At 35.8% G+C, this 22011-nt stretch overlaps 1 protein-coding gene across 1 annotated transcript in view; it reads right to left on the bottom strand.

Moving 5' to 3' along the window:
• Positions 1–1138: 1138 nt before the first annotated feature.
• The window catches only part of LOC107664941 (seizure protein 6 homolog), a 78755-nt gene continuing 57882 nt past the window's right edge, over positions 1139–22011 (bottom strand). Inside the window, exons 7-15 of the mRNA XM_016455641.1 lie at positions 14412–14608; positions 12121–12315; positions 6928–7119; positions 5356–5550; positions 5119–5157; positions 4918–5026; positions 4285–4384; positions 2795–2803; positions 1139–1787 (exon numbers count right to left, since the gene is read on the bottom strand). Of these exons, the coding sequence (XP_016311127.1) occupies positions 1758–1787; positions 2795–2803; positions 4285–4384; positions 4918–5026; positions 5119–5157; positions 5356–5550; positions 6928–7119; positions 12121–12315; positions 14412–14608 (1066 nt within the window). The 3' untranslated portion in view covers positions 1139–1757. The remainder of the gene's footprint in view (positions 1788–2794; positions 2804–4284; positions 4385–4917; positions 5027–5118; positions 5158–5355; positions 5551–6927; positions 7120–12120; positions 12316–14411; positions 14609–22011) is intronic.

Consider the following 22011-nt stretch of genomic DNA (forward strand, 5'->3'; position numbering starts at 1 on the left):
TAAACTCAAACTACACAGTTTTTTTTTTCAATTTGATATGAATGTAACGCCTGTAACTATATCAGAGTTATTGATGTTACTCTGACTTCCAATAAATGTTGTTTCTTAGGTTCCCAAACTCGGTTGTTTAGTTGGAGACAGTGAAACACTGAAACATACACTCACGATGCAAGTCTGTCATGTGACCAATTGTGATGTTTTTGGCAGCTTTTGCTAGTTACATTGAAATGACAATTTTTCAATCAATACAGACAACATTCATATGCGGACCAAGTACATAACTGTTTTAGATGATCCATTTAATTGATATTAACAGTGTGAAATGATGAACAAAGATCTATTCTATAATAGATAAACCTCATATGTACATACATGTAAGCCATATCTAATACAAATTTTATGTACATTCTTAGATATTTATATATTAAGAGTGCCTGCTGAAAGAGTACAGTCAGTTGTTATTTTATTCCATAATATGTATAAAAACATACAAAAATAAACGGAAACCAAAAAACAGAGCCAATTGATCAGTGAAGGAGGGATGATTTATTGGGGTTTAATTGACCAATGATTGCTGAGTTTTACATAATTGCTTTAAAGGACGTTTATTTTTCCCTGCATGGAGGTGTTCAGGTAGGAAATGTTATGATTATATTTGTGACTAGTTCATTTGGATAAGAACTCCAGATACAATAACAGTTTGGAGTCAGTCAGATAAAAAAAAAAAAAATTAATATATTTATTCAGAAAGGATGCATTAAACAGCTCAAAAGTAAAAGTAACAATACTTTTACATTGTGGGAAAATTCTATTGCAAATAAATGCTGTTCTTTTCAACATTCTATTCATCAAAGAATCCTCAAAAACAATTATCAAGCTTTCCACAATATATGAGCACCACAACTGTTTTTAGCATTGATAATAATAAGAAAGAAAGTTTCTGAAGGATCATGTGACACTGAAGACTGGAGTAATGGATGCTGAAAATTCAGCTTTGCCATCATAGAAATAAATTAAATGTTAAAATCTATTCAAATAGAAAACACAATAATACTTTACAATATTACTGTTTTTAATGTATTTTTCAAAAAAATAAATGCAGTCTTGGTAAGCATTAAAAGTCTTTTTGAAAACATGAAAAAAATCTTACAGACTCCAAACTTTTAAACGGTAGTTTATGTCATTGCTATGGAAACCCATTTCTGCCTGAAAATTAACAGGTAATCGTAACTTTATTTGTATTTTGTTCAATTACATTATATGCAAATTTATATCATTTTGTTTATATTTCACAAGTGCAACTATTTCCTGTGCTTGTGATTTACTTAAATCTTACAATGTAACTTTACATGTGAATTTTTTGGAGAGGGGGCAGGAGGGGTTGTGAGTGCGACACTTAAAAACAAATAAAAGAAAAAAATCTGTTTAGCGAGACATCGATCTCCTAAATAACATATACTCCCCTATTATCAGTCTTTTTTTTTTTTTTTAATTCCTTAATTTGGCTCAATTACGGGTAAAAACTGTACAAGCAATTCTGCTAGGCCATGGCTATTGAAGCTCTACAAAAATAATATCATGTTGTCCACTCTTCGCTTGCGGAAGTCCTCAGAAGCAAGGTGATTTTTACAGCAGATGGGAAAAGATGAGAAGGTAGGTGAGATTAAGAGCAGAGTTGGCTACACAAGATGTGAGAGGAACTGAGAGATCTTCCACAAGGCAGAGAAAGGCTTGCGGTCCTCCATGCTAAAACAAGCTTAAATGGAGACTTCGTACTCTCTCGTATCCTGCGGAACAAACAAACAAAAACACATAAAATATAATACATTTAACATTTATATGCATATATAATATTTCATTTTGTTAGGGGTAGCAAAACCAATGTTGGCTGCAAACACAATATGAAAGAGAGCTGCTAAAGATGGAGACGCCCTACACCAGTGGTTCAAACCTTCTCAGCCTTGTCCATGTGATGCTATTCCATTGATCAACTCTCCTTACAGGCTCTTTCTTTACAACAGAATCCTAGAGAGTAACTCTGGTGGCTGCTTTGAATCATAGGTCTCTGTACAAATCAAAAATACCATGCAACTTAAGCATGAAAAAACGTAAAAATAATAATCAGCAATGGAAACATAATGGAAGTCTGAGGAAAAACTATCAGGCTACGTTGCTGGGAAAACAATGTGTGATTTATGAAGTGACATTGTGATGTTTTCACAAATAAACACAATGCAGATTTGTAAATGAGCATTTAAAAGCCTTCTGATGTTTATGAAAAATAAACAGCATGCTAAATCAATAATGCATATGAAAACAAACCTTTATAATCCTGAAATTAAATGTCCAAAATGTAATATTGATCAGCTATGCTTTTTGTAATCGCAGTCTTTTGTAAACCCAGATTTATCATGTCTTTCTTCACACCCGAGAGAGATGCTTGTGTTTGCATCATCTTCACATAATGCTACTACACCACTTCAGGGCATTAGTGCAAGAAGAAGCGGCACACATACATGCACAAACACATACAGCACACAGACACTCATCTGTCCAGCAGACTTTGCCCTGGGGGCCAGAAACTGTTATCGAGCAGTTTAGTATACGCAGGGAGTGAGCTGCTGGGACTGTGTTATGAGTGCCACACCACACAGAGAGAGAGAGATCTTGAGGAACACTAGCACAGCACATAAGAGGTGCGAATAACATTCAGTCTGTAACGCATGCTAGACGCAGGAGGCTTGGGGGAAAAGAGCATGTTTCATTGTAAAAGTATTTACAGTCAAAATCTCACCTCATTGTTCTTCAGGGATGCAGATAGTGAGATAGAAAAGAAAGTGCAATGTAAGTGATTGAGCAAGTTCATGTATGTCAAAAATCATCAGATCAAATTTTTTTTCTGAATTAAAGTGATAGTTCACCTTAAAAAAAATTATGACTCACTCACTCATGTCGTTCCAAACCTGTATGACTTTCTTTTTTCCCATCCCAGATGCCAGAAATTTAGGGTTGGTATAAGATTTTTTTCTTTTCTTTTTTTTCCCTTTTCTCTTATGCTCACAAAGACTGCATTTATTTATCAAGAATAGAGTAAAAACATTAACACTGTGAAATATTATTGCAATTTAAAACAACTGTTTTCTGTTTGAATGCCGCTTTGCTACTCAGTATGCTTTTCTAATTCTCTCAATTTCCAAAATTCTAATTTTCTAAAGCTCTCAGAAAGCTCTCGGATTTCATCAAAAATATCTCAATTTGTGTTCCGAAGATGAACAACGGTCTTATGGGTTTGGAGCAACATGAGGGCAACAGAATTTTCATTTTTGGGTGAACTATCCCTTTAGTAATATTTTTGTGAAAACAGTGATACATTTTTTTCAGGATTCTTTGATGAATAGAAAGTTTAAAAGAACATCAATTATGAGAAACAGAAGTCTTTTGCAACAATTTAAAATTCTTTACTGTCACTTTTGATCAATTTAATGCATCCTTGCTGAATAAAAGTATTAAGTTCTTGAAAAAAAATCTTACTGAACCCAAAATTTTGAATGGTATTGTAGCTGAAAACAAATGAGACTTTTCACTTTTCTCTCTTTTGTCACTACTGAACAGTATATTGTCATAAGACCTGTATTACAGAGTCATACAGACTAGTTTTATGATGCCTTTTATGATATCTTATGATACTTTTACAGTATTTTTTTTAATTCAACAGCAATGGTCCCCTTCCATTTGGGAGATAAATGTCTCCCTTTTGTGCTCCACAAAAGAAAGAAAAAGTCACACATGGGTTCGAAGCGACATGAAAGTAAGTAAATGATGACAGAATTTTAATATGAACGTGAAATATCTTTTTTAGCTGAATGAATGTGAATATATTGAACAATGAGAGCAGGTGAAGCAGAGGTGGCTGGTGATATGCTAATAGACTACGCAATAATAAGGTTAAATGTCTCACTTCCTCTGGTGTTCTGGCCCAGTGATAAAACTGTGTGATCGCTAATGGTGAAATGATGAGGGCGTGGCTCCGTGCGCCACTTAATTTCAACTCCAGAATGGCACTTTACAGCTAATTAGATAACAGAAATGAACCCACAATATGGCAACGCAGATGGCGTTCAAAGTGCAGATGTGCACCTGTAAGACTGAACACATGAGTACCTCTCAGTCCTGCCATGAAATATCACCACAAATGGATACGATGGGTGGGAATAGGTTTCTATTACAAGTGAGGAGGTGGTTGCGGATGAATGTAGCCTGTTGCTGAACACATGCTTTACTTACTGCAGTCTCGTAGATGGGGTTTTCAAAAGCTGACTCTCCTCTGATGTGATCGTATTGTGGTGATGTGGACATGGAGAGACGTAGAGACTTGCCTTGCACTCTGAGAACAAACATATGACAACAATTCATTTGACTTGCAATGGTCTAACCCACAGGAGAGACATTTGAACAAAACTAAAACACAAATTTCAACCACATGGAATCTGCAAACAAATTATATTTGACTTCTTCTCACAACTAACGTCATTTAACTATAAAAGCTGTAATATTGTGAAATATTATTACGATTTAAAATAACACTTTTCTATTTGAATATATTTTGACATGTAATTTATTCCTGTGATGGCAAAGCTGAATTTTTAGCATCTTTACTCCAGTCTTCACTCTCACATGATCCTTCAGAAATCATTCTAATATGCAGATTTGCTGCACAAGAAACATTTCTTCTTATTATCAATGTTGAAAACAGTTATGCTGCTTAATGTTTTTGTGCAATCGGATCAAAAATTTTTTTTTTGATGAAAAGAAAGAAAAAACATTTATTAAAAATAGAAATGTTAATGCATTCTTGGTGCATTAATAATATACATAATATACATTTATTTAAAAACAAAACAAACAAAAAAAGCTTACCTTGAAAAGTAGAAATACATTGACATGATGATAATTATGATTACGGCCACTGGGATAAAAATGGAAACAGCCACACTGGCTCCCTCCATACTGAAATCTGCACTGGCCACTGATTTGGGACAAAGTATAGCAAATACATAAAATAAGTTAAGCTGCATACCTGTGAAGACAAATTTATGTGCATTTCTAAGATGTTCTTACCATCCAGTCTGTGTTCATCTATGTACTCCAGTGTTACCGCTGGGAAAAAAGCGAGAGCTTTTAACAAATGAGAAAATGTTGCTTGTCATACCAAACTATTAAAAACAAACCCTCCCTACCCCGAAGAGAAACAACATATCAATAAATAAACATCCACTGCAGACAGGAAAGAGACCTTATGTGAATGATATAGTATGCAGATCACACATCATGAACACTGCAAAACACACAGCCTACCTTTGCACAGCGGGGGTGGATGGCTCCATTTGGAAGGATGTCTGGGGACACAGCGGAGAACAGGCTCACCCTGGAGCTCATACCCACTCATGCAGGAGAAGCGCACCGTTTCTCCAGCCTGATACACATGCTTCTCTGAGCTCTGAATGGTATAGGGAGGAGTGCCGGGGTTCCTACACGGCTCATACGAATCAGCTATATAACACAGATATACACACATCCATAAATATGGATTAGGTAATTGTATACTAACTACTTCTGAAAATAAAAATGAAAACAAAGCAAAGCAAAACAAAACAAAACAAAAAAAGAAAACAAATACAGTTTAGTTAGTTCTAAACTACTACTTTCTTTAAGCAGAATGAGACATTGCAAAGAAAACAAAACAAAACTAAGCAAAAAAACAAAACAAAAACAAAACAAAACAATTTTGTTAGTTCTACACTACTACTTCTGTAAATAGAATGAAGCCTGGTAAACAAAACAAAATAAAACAAAAACAAAACAAAACAAAAACAAACAAACAAAAAACTAATACAGATTAACTAGTTTATTATTTGCCTGAAATGGAATTAGACGTTGTAAACAAAAGAAAAGAAAACAAAACCAACCAAAAAAAGAACATAAAATAAAAGGAAAATATGGATTTGTTAGTTATAAACTATTACTTTTTACACACATTCACAAATATGGATTAGGTAATTCTATACTAACTACTTCTGAAAATAGAATAAAACAGAACAAAACAAAACAAAAGGAAAAGAAAATAAATACAGATTAGTTAGTTCTAAACTACTACTTTCTTTAAAAATCCCCCCATATGATTGTCAAGCACTTTGGGTGTACAGCAATACACAACAAAGCGCTATATAAATGCCCCGGTCATTCATTCATTCATGCATTCATGCATTCATTCATTCATTCATTCATTCGTTCGTCCATTCATTCATTAGTTAATTAATTTAAACAGAGTCCTTGCAAACAAAACAAAAACAAAACAATATAAAACAAAAACCACCCGAGCAACCAAAAAAACAAACAAACAAACAAACAACAAAATAACTAATACTGATTAGTTAGTTTAAAACTATTTCCTTTAAATAGAATTAGACTTTGTAAACAAAAGAAAAGAAAACAAAACCAACCAAAAATGAAAGAAAAGAAAACAAATACGGATTTGGTATTTATAAACTATTACTTTTAAAAACAGAATGAAATATTGAAAAAAAAACAACCAAGCGCAAAACAAGCATGGATTAGTTAGTGATATTCTACTACTTTTGTGAATAGAATGGAACCTTGTCATCAAAAGAAACCCAAACCAACCCCCCCGCCCCACACACACAGAATGAACAAATTTTGACAAAAAGTACAATAAAATAAAATAAACATTAAATGTGCACTATGTGGGTTTTTCTTAATGTTTCAATGCTTATACTGTAAACTATACTGTAAAGACTTGACAAGTTTACAAGTTTAAATCACAAATCATTTTATACAGTTAACACCCATATGTGTGTGTATCTGTAGGTGTATATTTGGGATTATTTGTGAATAAAATCATGTTCTCACGAATGCATTTGGGCAGTTTCTCGCTCCATTTGGGGCCGGTGGAGTCACGGTGGTAGCAGGAGAGCAGGCTGTTTCCTGACAGCGAGTAGCCTTTGTTACAGATGTACTGGACAGTAGAGCCCACGATGAGACGCGGGCCTGACATCACCCTGCGACTGTGCTCCACCGTGCCTGGGTCTGGGCATGACAGGACTGGCAAAAAATAGCAACAGGTCACAGAGTTTATTGTTTATATTGAAACAATATTTGGAGTTTGGTATATTTACATTATATATACATGCTATTATGAGTTACAATTAAAATATTACATTATATATTGCAATATTCAAGAACTCTATATCCCTATTATATTGTAGTTTTTATTTTCACCTGAGGGTGGCACCAATGACTTGCATACAAATATTTGTTGAGCAAACAATGCTTTTGGATCAGAATGGTTAAGAATTTTACTTTCTAATACATGCAGTTTTTACATCTTTTACATATTTGCTTTTTATATTACTATTATGCATTTAAATATCAATATAAAATACATTTTAACAGTATGCTTTCTGGTTTCTCTGTTCTTCACATTTCACATCATACTTGTGGTTCCACAAATTTGGAACAACTTGAGGATGAATAAATGTTGACAGAATTTAAAGTTTTGAGTGAACTAACCCTTTAAGATTTTCAGAAGCGTTCTTAACATTGCACTTATATTTGTTAACAAGCCAAAGTTTGCAATCAAAAGTCAGAGATTATCATGTGGTCTCAAATATTTCTTATCAAATTCTCCCAAACCAAATGAAATTAAGCAGATTTCTGAATTTTTCTCCATTTAATCTGACTGCTTTCTAAGAGGAAAGCAGTCATGAGACATCTGTGAGACATCTTTCATGTCATTTAATCTTATAATGTCTGAAAGATATCAATTGTTAGTGCACTCAAAAATGAATACTCATCATTTACTCATCCTCATCATTTACTCATCCTCATATAATTCTAAATCCAAAATTTCATCTCTAGAACACAAAAGAAGTTATTTTGAAGTTTTTTTTTTTGGGTTCATACAATGGAAGTCACTGGAACTCAACGTTGTTTTTGGACCCCACTGACTTTCATTATATGGACAAAAACAGTTAAATCATTCTTCAAAATATCTTCTTTTGAGTTCCACTGAAAAAGAAAGTCATTCAGGTTTGGAATGACATGAGAGTATGCAAATGACAGAGTTTTGGTCTATCTGTTTAATCAAAGGTCTCCTTTTCTTTCCATTTAATCTCACTACTTCTATATGGAGAAACACTTGAAACATCTGTGAGTTCTCACTTGTTATTTTCTTTCCTGTAAAGTAAGACTCAATTAGTTTGATTAGTAGAGCAAAAGTGAGGGAAAGAGAGACAGAATGTTCAATAATGCTTGCAAACAATTTCTTTGTTTCTCACCGTGTCCCTAAACAAACCACAGGTGTTGTGTCTAATGACTGATAAATCAAATGCTAGGAATCAGCTTGGCTGTGATTAAAAATTTGAATAGAGCAGCACAAGACAGCTGGCAGGCATTTTGCTGATGTCCATTCTTAGCGTGGCAGAGCTGGGGAGGGCACGGCACCCGGCAAATGCGGCTAATGAGTACAAACATGCACTGTAATTGTTAGCGTCTCTGCAAGGCCAAATCCCTGCACCTGCAGGAGCTGCCACAGGAATCTTTCCTCTGTGCTGCGTGAAGGAAATGGAAAAAGAGTCCATTACAGTCCGCTCTATGAATCATCTGCATTCCTCCACCCTCCAAATAGAACTTATTATATTTGATCTGATCTTGTGCAATAGTCAGCCACCAAGAGAAGCTGATGGAATGACCTTCTCTTCATCCTCAGGAAAGGTGAGGACTAAACCAGTTGTGGCTCTCGCTCTTATAACCTCTCTTCCTCTTACGTTTCCCTGTGGCATCTCAAATAAATCTCATAAGCAGATAATTAATGAGCTTCATCCAAGTGCGTTTAGATGTTTGGGACCGGTAAGATTTTTTTTTCTCTTATGTGCAGCAAGGCTGCATTTATTTGAACAAAAATACAGTAAAACAGGAATATTACTACAATTTAAAGCAACTGTTTTCTTTCTGATTACATATTAGGAAGCAATTTATTCCTGTGAGGCAAAGCTGAATGTTCAGCAGTCATTACTCCAGTCTTGAGTGTCACATGATCCTTCAGAAAAAATTCTAATAGAGTGCCAGGAGCCACCGCTCATCTCATCCAGAAAGTATGAGACACGAAGAACATGTGACTTTGATCTCAGGGCAGTGTACCGACACCCAGTGCAGTATGATAAAAAGATTACTTCGCTCCTGTCTGCCCAGCTGCAAACCCAATTCTCTCCTCAGCAGTAGAGGGGCAGGAAAATGGGACGGGAGAGGCGAGTGAGTTAATGATGTTTGCATGGCGGGTGAGAAGCTTTGAACCAGATAACGGTCCCCACTGCTTTTGGCCTGCTGTTGCTGCTACTGTTTTTGTCATGGACAGCGGCAGAACCTGGACACCGGGGTCATTCGGTCTCTTGTCTGCTGATACTTGAAACGGCGAATGTCTGCGGACGTCCTGGGAGCCTGCAGTATTACGCACTCACACAGAGCAAGTCTGAGCAACACAATAACCAGGCGACGAGATTTCATTTCAAGCACTGGAGTGACTTTGGCTAGTCGCGGAGCTACCCTGTTTTGAAATTTGTTGATGAAACACTCCGTGCATCAGCAGGACGCCATCATGGTCTCACCAAGGAGGTGGAGAGCGAAATAAAAATTCTTGCAAAATCACATAAATCACTTAAGGTGGGAGCAAAGAGAGGAAGATGCACCGAGACTGTGAAGCGAAAAGACACCTACTTCCTGCGTGAAGTCGCCCTCGAAAGAAAAGTGAGTGATTACCCACAAAGCCCTCCTTCACTCTTCGCCTGTCCTTGAACGGGACCGAGTTGCAGAGGCGAATAGGCACTTGTGAAATTCCCCCCTCAAATGGAGCACAGGATTGCTCTTGATCAATAGGCAGTCGACACGTCGTCCTCCGCTCAGCACAACGAAAGGGAAGTGACAAATGCTGGCTTTTTAAAAAAAGAAATGTCAATCGAGACATTCTCTGCATCTCAGACATGGTTAAAATACGGTTCTGCTGGTGAAAGCCGTGAAGATGCATTTGATTCTGTTTGCTTGAGAGATAAATGGGAGGATTTTGTGGAGGATTTTGCGTCTGGCATTTCTTTGGAAAACTAATACATTATGAACCATCATCTGTCACGCAAACCGAGCCTATCTGTAATTTACATGGATGACAGGCCACTACTGAGAACAACTGTTTTCGTGCATCAGAATGAACAAATTCTGAAGTGGATTCTGTCTTCCTTTCTCTGCTCCATGTCTGTTTAGCGGAGAATCATCTACCTGACAGCAGTCATTACTCCAGTCTTGAGTGTCACATGATCCTTCAGAAAAAATTCTAATATGATAATTTGGTGATCAAGAAACATTTCTCCTTATTAATAATGTTGAAAAGAGTTGAGCTGCCTAATATTATTATTATTATTTTGTGGAAATCATAATACTTTTTTAGGATTCTCTGATGAACAGAAAGTTCAAAAGAACAGCATTTATTTGAAATAGAAATCTTTTGTAACAATATAAATCTACTGAGAACAACTGTTTTCGTGCATCAGAATGAACAAATTCTGAAGTGGATTCTGTCTTCCTTTCTCTGCTCAATGTCTGTTTAGCGGAGAATCATCTACCTGAATGATTGCCCTGCTGGAAAAATCACCATTTCCAATCAAATCCCCTTTGCCGAGGGCTGGGCACGATGGGCCTGTGCTCGACATACCAACAACAGTTTTGCGGCCAGGGCACAGTAACCCTGCGTGTCCTTGAAACATACAGTTATTTAAAGTAAAGCTAAATAAAAAAAAGTTGCACAGGTGTGCAACACAGTTTCAAATTCAAATGGTATTTAATGAAATATTAAAATGCAAAAAATGAAATTTATTTGATAAAAAATACAGTAAAAACAGTAATATTATTATATAAAAGTAATTATTATTATTATGAAATAAATATATAAACAATTTGAATCGTGTACTGATCAAACGTTTTGGAATAATTTACATTTTTCGATTATTTAGAAAAAAGTCTCTTATGCTCACCCTGGCTGCCTACAGTAGAAACTGGAACATTCTGTAATATAATTAATATAAAAATAACTACCTTTTAGTGTTAATTTTGTTAATGAAAACTATAACGAAAAATGTTAATTGACGAGCTTTTTTCCCATGACTAACAAGACAATGACTATGATCAATAAACGATAACTGTGACTATATCAAAATGCAGTATCATTGATGATAAAAGACTAAACTAAAATGTATTTAAAAAAATAAAAACTATACAAAAATCTCTTTTTATATTTTTATTGAAAAAAGGAGACAAAATATTATCGCAGACTGCTGTACGTGCCTCTACTATGTGAGCTTTCATATGTGCGGTTGCCAGATATCAAGAGTTCAAAACCCCAAATCAGAGCTTCTGTTAAAAGGATACATTTTCTGCTTGGTGTTTTGCTTAATTTTTGCAATCTGGCAACCATGTGCACACACTCGATATTCATTACGGAAGCCCCGACAATGATCTGAAAACACAGACAAGCAAGTAAGCTGCAGTTTAGCGATCTCCATGTGAGATGTTCGGCTTAAATGAAAGTGTTATTCAGCCTGTTTGTGTTCTGTCATGAGATCTCGTCTATTTTGTTTGCGGTTGCACTTATTCAAACACTGTTGTTTTAATAGAGAAACATTACTGCAATTTGGAATTATTGGAATTGCTATTAGGAATTTATAATATTTTTTGTTTGTTTTTACCAGTTCTCATAATGTACAAAGAGAGTGCATATCTAAGTCTCTGATATTAATTTATATATTAAATAGCATATCATAAATCAGTACACTAGATGAGTTAAAATAAACCATGTGTATGAGGTCCATTCTGTTGGTTTGTGTTTATTGGTGAAAGTGCAATACCTGAAATGTAAAAATAAATTTCTCAAATGACAACAATCATTGCAATTATAACACAGGATTGCTCTTGATCAATAGGCAGTGCGTGTTGGTTTGGAAGTGGGGTGAAAATGGATTTTAGAGAGAGTGGTTATCATCGTGAGTGTGTGTGTGTTTTCACCTCTTTCACAGCTAGGCAAGTCTCCGCTCCAGGTCAGGTCCCACTGACACATGAGCATTTCGGTGCCCACCACCTCAAAGCCTGGGTAACACTGATAGGTCACCAACGTGCCGTGCACCAGGTCAGGGTGAGATGTGGTCTTCCAGCCATTGGAAATCTCCGGAAGCTCTGAACAGGTGTCGTTACGGGGAACCTCTGCAAAGAGGAACATTTTATCACTCTGTGGTTGGTCTTTCATGACTTAATCTTGCTGCATCAACTTTTTCCTCAGATATATCTCCTAAAATACCTCAGGAGAAATTGAATCAAATGAGACAATGAATGTTTGCATAACAGATTATTTGGTTTGGTTGGGAAAAGTATTTGAGCTCATATGACAATCCTTCACTTTTGATTGCAAACTTTGGCATTTTAGTTTTATTTTAGTTTTTAGTTTCTTAATTTATTTTTAGTTTCTTCATTTTAAATCTTAAAGGGACAGTTCACCCAAAAGTGAACATTCTGACATCATTTATGCACCCCAAGTTGTTGCAAAACTGTATGACTTTTTCATAAATACAATGAAAATCACTGGTCACCAAAATACCAAAATAGTTACGAATATTCTTCAAAGTATATATATATATATGTATATTTTTATCAGTAAATAAAATTAAATTAAATATATAATATTAAATAGCATGATGAAAATGTGACTAAGTTTTCATTGACTAAAACTAGTCGACTAAAACCTGACTATTTTGACTAAATATGATAATAACTAAAAAGTACATTTGACACAGGACTAAGACTAATTTAAAATACTAAATTAAAAATGTCTGACAAAATCAATACTACTACTTTTAATATTACCTGATAAAAAATATTAGAATTTTCTGCAGGCATATATATTAGAATGTGGGAGTGATTCTACATGGAATAAAATCCGTTACGGAGCCGCAAGAGACTCCGGATTGGCCTTTAGTCCACAGCCATTTGTTTAAAATGGACTCTGGACAGAGGCAGCAAATTAACACAGGACTTTCCTGAGATGAAGGTGGATAAGCCCCAGTTACTTCTGGATGAAAAGCTGTACAATGTTGGCACTGGGAAAAGCCAGTCAAACAGAAGAGACTAAACCTTCATTTGAATTGTCAACATTTCCAGAGAGACTTATAGAGGATGATGCCTTCTCAAATAAAGGAGAGAAATTAGTTCCTCTGTTTTTGCAGAGTTCTTCTTTAATTAGAAAGTTAAATATTGGTCTGGGTTCTGGCTCGGTGCCTGGGGGGATGAGACAGCCTTGATTTATTACCAGCCTGCTAAAGGTTGTGACTCTCTGAGGTGCACGCAACCACCATACAGAGCTCTGCAGCCAAGCCAACTGTAAACCCAAAGCCAAATGCAGGAGAAAATTAGAGAAACCATCATAAACAAATCAACAGCTCATGGTCAATCAGGACTACATCTCATTTAAATTGATTCAAATACTGATGCATCACAAGAAAAGGCTGCTGAATATGAGATTTACGAACACATCCAAAAAATCTGTATGTTTTGCATTGCACTTCCAATAGTGATTCCATTAGACATTGATCAAATAAAGTCCAGAAACAACATAAACAGGAAGGTTGTCCAATAGCAGGTATTCTCAGAATTTGTGCACAGGCCATAATTAATAGCTTTCAATTATTTCTAATAAATACCGGCATAATTAAATGCAACTAACTATGAATGCAACTAAACAGTTAATTCTAGAAAATATATACACTGTTGCATCACTGTTCTCAAACATATGCACAATTTATATACACTTTATATATTAATTTGTTAAAGAACAACAGTGCTAGATGGTGTTCAGTGACTCGTTCTGAACTGGTTACATGGCTATTGTGAGTCATTTGGACCATTTATTGAACAGATTTGTTCAAAAATTATATATGAATGAAACAAGTGACTATCTATATGAGTGAGTCATTGAATTATTAACTTAACCATTTAGTTCAAACACACAAATTCATTTAAGAATGAAACACCTCTATTCCATGTAGCTCAGAGAATGTTCAATGGTTCAGTTGCACACACACACACACACACGTTTGTTTCTGTGAATTATGGGGAATTTCCATAGACTTCTATTACTTTTATACTGACCAAATGGTATTTTTTATCCCTTAACCCAACCCTAACCCTAAACCTACGATTAATTTAATGCATTCTTGCTGAATAAAAGTATTAATTTCTTTAAAGAAATCTACCTGTCGCCAAACTTTTGAATGGAAAGTGCAGCAGAAATGGTTAAATAGCATTACCGAAAAAGTGCACCACAAAACCATTGTTGTAGCCATAGATGTTGGTAGCAGGGTCCGACTGGAACTGAATGGTCACATCAGCCATGGAGGTGTAGAGTTTAAAGCGAGGACGGGAACCGCTGTACTGGCCCAGAATCTTTGCAGTCAGGTCATCTCCATCGTAAAAAGTCAGCAGGTCGTTCTTTCCCATGTGGAGACTGTGAGCAGATAATATACAACAGGTCAATCCCAGACTAATCCTCTATCTCAGATGTTCAGGTCTCACCTCAAAGCAATACCAGGGGCCCAGGGACCTCGCCTCTAACTTGTCTTCCTCTAGTTCTTATTTTCCGGCTTTATCGCTTTTTTCTTGCCCCTGCTGCAAATGAAATCTTTTCTGCTGTTTAATGTGTTCCCACTGCTTTTGTTAAGCATTTTGTGCATAGTTTCAATAGCTGTGCAATCACAAAACCCATTCATCTCACTCAGACTATAAAGAGCAAATGATTCAGCAGCGGGGGAAACAACTCCTCCTATCTCATGTTTGGAAATAGCTGGAAAATCAGTTTCCTGATATTCAGGAGAGGACATTTGGCAGCTTCCCTGTGGCAAATTCAAGAGAATCTCCATCACGGACATGCTTTGAATTATGTTGTGAAATTATTATAGATTTTACATTTGTATATAAAAAAAAAACCTTTATTACCATTTTAAATGTCCATTTTTCCAATTTATGAATTTATTAGGGTTAAATTTATCCACATCCATGTCTTACACATCATCACTTCTAAGTTAAATTAAGACGAGAATAAAATACTAAAAAGTTTCTTTCATTTTTACAATTGAAAACACAGGACAGAAACTTAAAATATTTGTATTACAGGTACAATACACTACTGTTCAAAAGTTATACTGAAAATACAGTAAAGAAATAATAAAAATAACAGAAATATTGTAATGGTAATTCTTAATTAATTCTAATAGAATAAAATGTATTCAAGTGATGGCAATAAAATAACATTCTAAAATATTAAAACATTGCAAGAAGCAATTCAATTTAATGTTGAAAACAGAATTTCAGAATACTTTCAGAATTATATTATGAATATAAAGTTCAAAAGCATATAATTTATTTGAAATAGAAATCTTTATAAATGTTTTTCACTTTTTTAATCAATTTAATGCATTCTTGCTGAATAAAAGTATCAATTTCTTTAAAAATCAATAAAATAAAAAAATAGTACTGACCTCAAAATTTGAAAAGTAGTTTATATTTAATAGAAAAATTAGAAGGATTTTTCCATAGTCACTATAACCGTCTCTCCTATCCATACTTTTCTGGATCATATCAAGTATAAAAGCAAGTTTCCATTTTTTTATACCTGAGGGGAATCCAAGCCTATTGCTCAAAAGCCTGGAGAATATATGACCTTCAGAGCACTTTGTACTGCCTTGAAGATGCCTGACAGCTTTACACAAAGGTGACAAAACCACAGTCTACAAAAGAAATGTCAATGAAAAGCTTTACCTTGAAATCATCTGCTTCACTGCTGCACAAATAATCAGCCTACACTATTGAGGTATATTACAGCATACATCTCTCTATTTCTACGTGAATGTGATCTGTAACTGTGGCTGACGTCCACCAAACCCAGACAGTCTGGCCAGTCACTGGTGGAGGGAGTGTGTTTCAGTCAGGCAGGGAGGTGGCATACACACTCTATCTTGTCACTAATTAATCACAAGTGGGCAGTAATGGAAGTCATTACTGAGGAGAGGGGAATAATTAATCATCTCCGTTCTGCTGCAGCATGAGACATGAGAATGGTTACATTCAAGCAAAATGAAGACAGGATGTTTAAATTATGGCTTACACGTGTGCGCGCACACATACACCTACTATTACATATGGATTGAATGTATATTATTCAACTGTCAACAGCCCTCTAGTAGTGTACGCAGGAAAATCCGTGTATGCATTTCCACTGGGAGACACGTTTAAACCAGAAGAGCCCCTGACACGCTCTGAGGACCGGAGAGAGTGAAACTGTGTCAGCCCTTATTGGATTTGTTGTGATAAAGTTAAACAAGCCTTTGCGTAGCCGCACACCGTATCTGCCGAGAAAATCAATCATGCTTTCCATTTGCTGGCAGTAATTTCATTTTGTTTAATCACAAAAACAGGCTCAGCTTGACTTGGCCGACAACACAGCCGCCATCAGAATGCATTAAACTCTCATATAGGGCTCGCAGACACGTCGTCCTCCCCACATAAACATGCACACACACACACACACTTTTGTGAGGGCTAAGACAGGAAGGTAAATACATCCTACTTAAATCATGTCGGTCTTGCACAGCTGTGCACTACAACTCCAGTAGAGGGCTCTAGCACTCATGGGAATCCCGGACTTCGACTGGTTTTGATATATCCAGCATTCCCTGCTGTGCAGCTAAGTCTATGAAAGACTGTGTGCAGGTGTGCCAGCTGTCACATGTGCACCTCTCTCCCCCCTTCCTCCGATTCATGGCCTGGCACATTCAGCGTTAGAAACCCTCCCTGCTAAATGAATTCATCAGCCTTCATTACGCCCCACGTTCTCAGGTAATTGGGAATGCGCCGTACATTGATGAATGATTATGGAGGAGTGGGTGCATATTCATTATCGGGCTAAAATGTTCTTACAGACCCATAATGAGCCTCCAGCAGTGGCCCGGGCCCTGGTATTACAGTACCAATGATTCAAGTGCAACCAAAGGGCTCTGCAGGACACCTACACAGCAATGAGGACCTGTGGTGGGTCAATGATTGCTTGTAAGAAGATGCCTGCAAGAATGTAAGGACGGAAGTGAAATATTAAAAGTGTGTGCACTAGTGCTCGAAGATTTGTTATTAGTCTCTCTCACTCAGGCTCTCTGGGCTGAACAGCTGTGGTTGGATCCCTCCTCACTCATTTTCCTTCCCTATATGTCTCACTTCATGTGCCTGGCTGATAATGTCCCATATGTCCTTTGATAAATTTGGTCATTTGAAAATTATAAGGGTGGGGAATGCATGGGCTTCACAGCAGATCAGAATGACTCCAAAACACCATGACCAATACACCCATGTTCCTCTGCTGCTCAATCAATGGTCCTATGTACACCTGATATTAAGATTATCAAGTTATGAAATCACAAGAAAAAACAAAATACAGCTGGCCATTATTAGGGATTTTTTTTCAATTTCCGAGGCTATGACAATGTTCATATTATATATTCAAGCTAATTACGAGTCCCTCATTGCTTCAATAACCAATAAACAAAAACACTGATCGTTTGTAGTTTAGGCATAGACTATGGCTTACAAATAATATTAAAAGGCTATAATTACTAATTTTATCCTCAGAAACTTACAAAAACAAAGGTAAAAATATTACTTTCTTAATGCTCATTCTGCATTAATTTGGGGATTCTATATTTCTGATTATAAGTTGTACACTACCAATTAAATGTTTGAGGTGATTTGTTTTTATGTTTTTGAAAGAAGTATCTTATGAATGCAGTAAAAGCAGGAATATTGTGAAATATTATTACAATTTAAATTAACTCTTTTTGAATATATTTTAAAATGTATTTCTGTGATGCAAAGCTGAATTTGCAGCAGTCATTAATCCAGTCTTCAGTGTCACATGATCCTTCAGAAATTCTGATACACATATATATACAGTATACATATATATATGTATGTAAGTTCAAAAGAACAGCATTTATTTGAAATTTTTTTTGTGACACAGTGTCACTTTTGATTAATTGAATGCACCCCTGCTTAATAAAATCAGTTTGTTTATACTTTTGAATGTTAGTGCCTGTTAGAAGTGATTAATTGCACAAAACTGTGCACTATATTCATCAATTTGCAAATAAATTTGTATTGTATTAACTTCATTTCAGATGTGAATGCTTCACATGATCTGTCATGATGCACGTTGACATCAGAATTACTGAAGTGCATGTATATGAATCAACATTTTGGATCCCTTTTATACCAGTATTTAGTGTCATCCTACCTTGTTTCAATCCAAAACAGATGTTAATATCAGGTATAAACAGGGCAAATATCTACATCAACAAATATCCACCAGTACATCTGTCTCAAGACATTGTGACACAGTGTCACTTTTGATTAATTGAATGCACCCCTGCTATAAAATCAATTTGTTTATACTTTTGAATGTTAGTGCCTGTTAGAAGTGATTAATTGCACAAAACTGTGCACTATATTCATCAATTTGCAAATAAATTTGTATTGTATTAACTTCATTTCAGATGTGAATGCTTCACATGATCTGTCATGATGCACGTTGACATCAGAATTACTGAAGTGCATGTATATGAATCAACATTTTGGATCCCTTTTATACCAGTATTTAGTGTCATCCTACCTTGTTTCAATCCAAAACAGATGTTAATATCAGGTATAAACAGGGCAAATATCTACATCAACAAATATCCACCAGTACATCTGTCTCAAGACATCTGGACCTCATGTAGAAACACGTGGCCTCACCAGCAGGAAAAACGAATACTCACCATCTCCCTCCATTACCTCCACTACAAAATAAATGGAAAATTAATTATGTTGACTGCATCTCCAGCAAAACAACCAGTATGTCATTTATTACACAGCCGCACAATGTAGCGCTGCAGCCGGGACACTTGCAATGAGAGAGAGAGAGAAAACGTGACAAATGCGAAAGGAACCATATGCAAATGAGTGAATCTTAATTAAGGCAGCCAAATTATTGAATGCATGAATAATCTATCTGGGTCTGACACAGCCGGGCCTCATGTTCCGCACCTCACCTGACGGCACAATCACACTCAACACTTGTTTCCCTGCTCACATAATTGATTTCACATTCATAAAAACATCCAATAAAATAATTGTTGTTCTGTTGAGTTCGTTATTAACCTTTGTGCAATGTGCATCCCACCTCTGCATCCTCTTTATGCACAACATGCCCCTTCATCTGCCCTCTTTTTTCAACTCCCCATTTGCCACTCTCTTTCAGAGCAGACTCTCAAACTCTGTTCCAAAACCTAGCTAGCTGCCTACTGCCTAGCTAGGCATCCTAACTCATTGTCATATTGTTTTGAAGCACTCTTCATCAGCAGCAACTCTATACACCACACAAATAGCTTGACTTAGTGTTACCATGTAAACAGTATAAAATGCAAAAAGCACAAAAATATAAATAATAGTAATAATTTTTATATTAAATTATAGCTACTGCTCAAAGGTTTGGGGTCAGTAAATTATTTTTTAAAACGTTAATGCGTTTAAAACGTTAATGTTTAAATAAGCAGGGGTGCAATCAATTGATCAAAAGTGACTGTAAAGACGCATAATATTACAAAAAAAAAAAAATAATCACATAAATGCTGTTCTTTTGAACTTCATATTCATCAAATAATCCTGAAAAAAAATGTATCAATGTTTCCACAAAAAACGTTAAGCAGATCAAACATTTTTAACATTGATAATAATAAGAGATGTCTCTTGAGCACCAAGAATATTAAGTATATCATATTGGAATGATTTCTGAAGGATTGTGTGACACTGGCTACTAAAAATTAATCTTTACATGAATAAGTTACATTTTAAAACATATACAAATGGAAAACAGTTATTTTAAATTGTAATAATATTTTACAATAATACAGTTTTACCAAATAAATGCAGCCTTTATGAGCATATAAGCCATCTTTGGTTAGGTTGTGAGCTTGCCGCAAAGCATTCTGGGAGTGCATTCTCTGTGAAATGTACAAATGATGCTACATACAAATATTTCTGTCAAATAATTAAGTTGCCTATTGGCACAGCTTTTGCATTGATGACGCATTAAAAATGCCACCTCTATAGGCATCTCAATAGGTTTTGGAACAGAGTATTTTTCCCTTGCATCTCCAAGCAGCTCAAGTCTTTCCCCCCACGAGGATCTGCAGAGAAAATAACTCTCTCTCGCTTGCCATCTTTCAATCTCTCCGCCAGCGCAGTTTGACTGCATTTGGCAGAGAGTGCGAACCGAGTAAACCTGATGTGATGTTAACCGCAATTTACAGATACACTCAAACTCTCCCATGACCCCTCAATTAAATTCAGCATAAAGCTAGGCAACAGCTATCTTGTCTTTGAGAACTTGGCTGACAGCAGGAGCCACTAAGGAAGCGCCGTACCACACTGATCACAGTAATTATTGATGCAACACAGAGGACTTCAGCTTGTTTTTGGGTTAATTCTCAAAGAGTTTAGAGTAAATTTGAAAGAAAGCTGTGCTGTTGTGACAGTGCTTTAAAGATGTATGCTCTGGGAGATCTTCAGAAAAGCCAATCGAGGTCTTTGAGTTCTAGGCCATCGCAGTTCAACAGAAATCTCACAAAATGCCCAGAGCGATATGACGGGTGTTTCATTTGGACAGTGAGAGCAGAATGGAGCCGAATCGGTCAGTGGGGAGCAGATGACGCAAAGCACCAGAATTTGTAACTGCGGTGCAATCTCAGCCACATCAAGGACAAACCCAGCAGAAAGATGGCCCCATGGTGATATGAGTTTGAGTCTGTAGAAATCTACAGTTAGAGACTGATGGGTATGAAGGGAGTGTGTTGAAAGGTCTTGATGAAGCCACAGAGGATTTGAACCACACTTATCTCAGTGTGAGTAAAGGATGCAGCAGATGTATCAGTTGCATTCTCTAGTGATGATACATTAAATGCTCAGTTATGTCCACTGAAAACCTCTGGAGAGGTCAAACGCAGAGATTTTGGGAGAATATAAATAAGTTTGGGTCATCTTGCCCACATACTGTACATGGTATATAACTAGAGCTGTCATTTGATCAAAAATGTGCTAGAATGAATTATCACTGTTATTATTTACTGAGAAAAGCCACCCAGTTAAAGATATTATATTACTGTGGTACATTTAAAGTTAAATCACATTAAATTCAATGAATTTGGCATCTGTATAGCAGCAGAAAATGTTTTCAGTAGTTACAGAGAGAATATAATAGAATTGCACGATTTAAGGAAAAAATCGAATTCCACATTTTCTGATAAAAATTGCAATTTAAGCCCCAGGTACTGTGTGTGTAGGGCTGCTAAATTCGAGCAAAAACATGTAATTATATGTATCAATATAATACTACCAATAATATTACTAAATATATTATTACTTTAAATAAGAAATATTACCATTGTAATATTTCACTATAAAAAAATAAGTATTAAAAAACATTTTACAGAACAACTGTAAAATTACAATACTAATATTTATGGCTGTCCTAATTTCTTAATTTTCAAGCTTTTATTTTGGCAGAAACTGCAGGGAGCCCTTAAAGCTTCTCTTTTAGTTGACAAAAGCCAGTTTATAAGTGCTTTTTATTATAATATTTCATTAACTAAAGGAAGATGGTTGGCGCGTGTTGCATTTTAAAATCTATGTTATAAGCGACCCAAAATCAGAGCATATAAGTTTGTGTGGAGCAGGATTTACTGTGAATTGAGCCACTCTGAGATACTAAAAACACAGATGAGCTGCGTGCATGTAAATTAACAGTGTCACGCTTCACTCAGAAACATG

Source organism: Sinocyclocheilus anshuiensis, unplaced genomic scaffold, assembly GCF_001515605.1.
Source record: "Sinocyclocheilus anshuiensis isolate Anshui unplaced genomic scaffold, SAMN03320099.WGS_v1.1 scaffold319, whole genome shotgun sequence".
NCBI lineage: Eukaryota > Metazoa > Chordata > Actinopteri > Cypriniformes > Cyprinidae > Sinocyclocheilus > Sinocyclocheilus anshuiensis.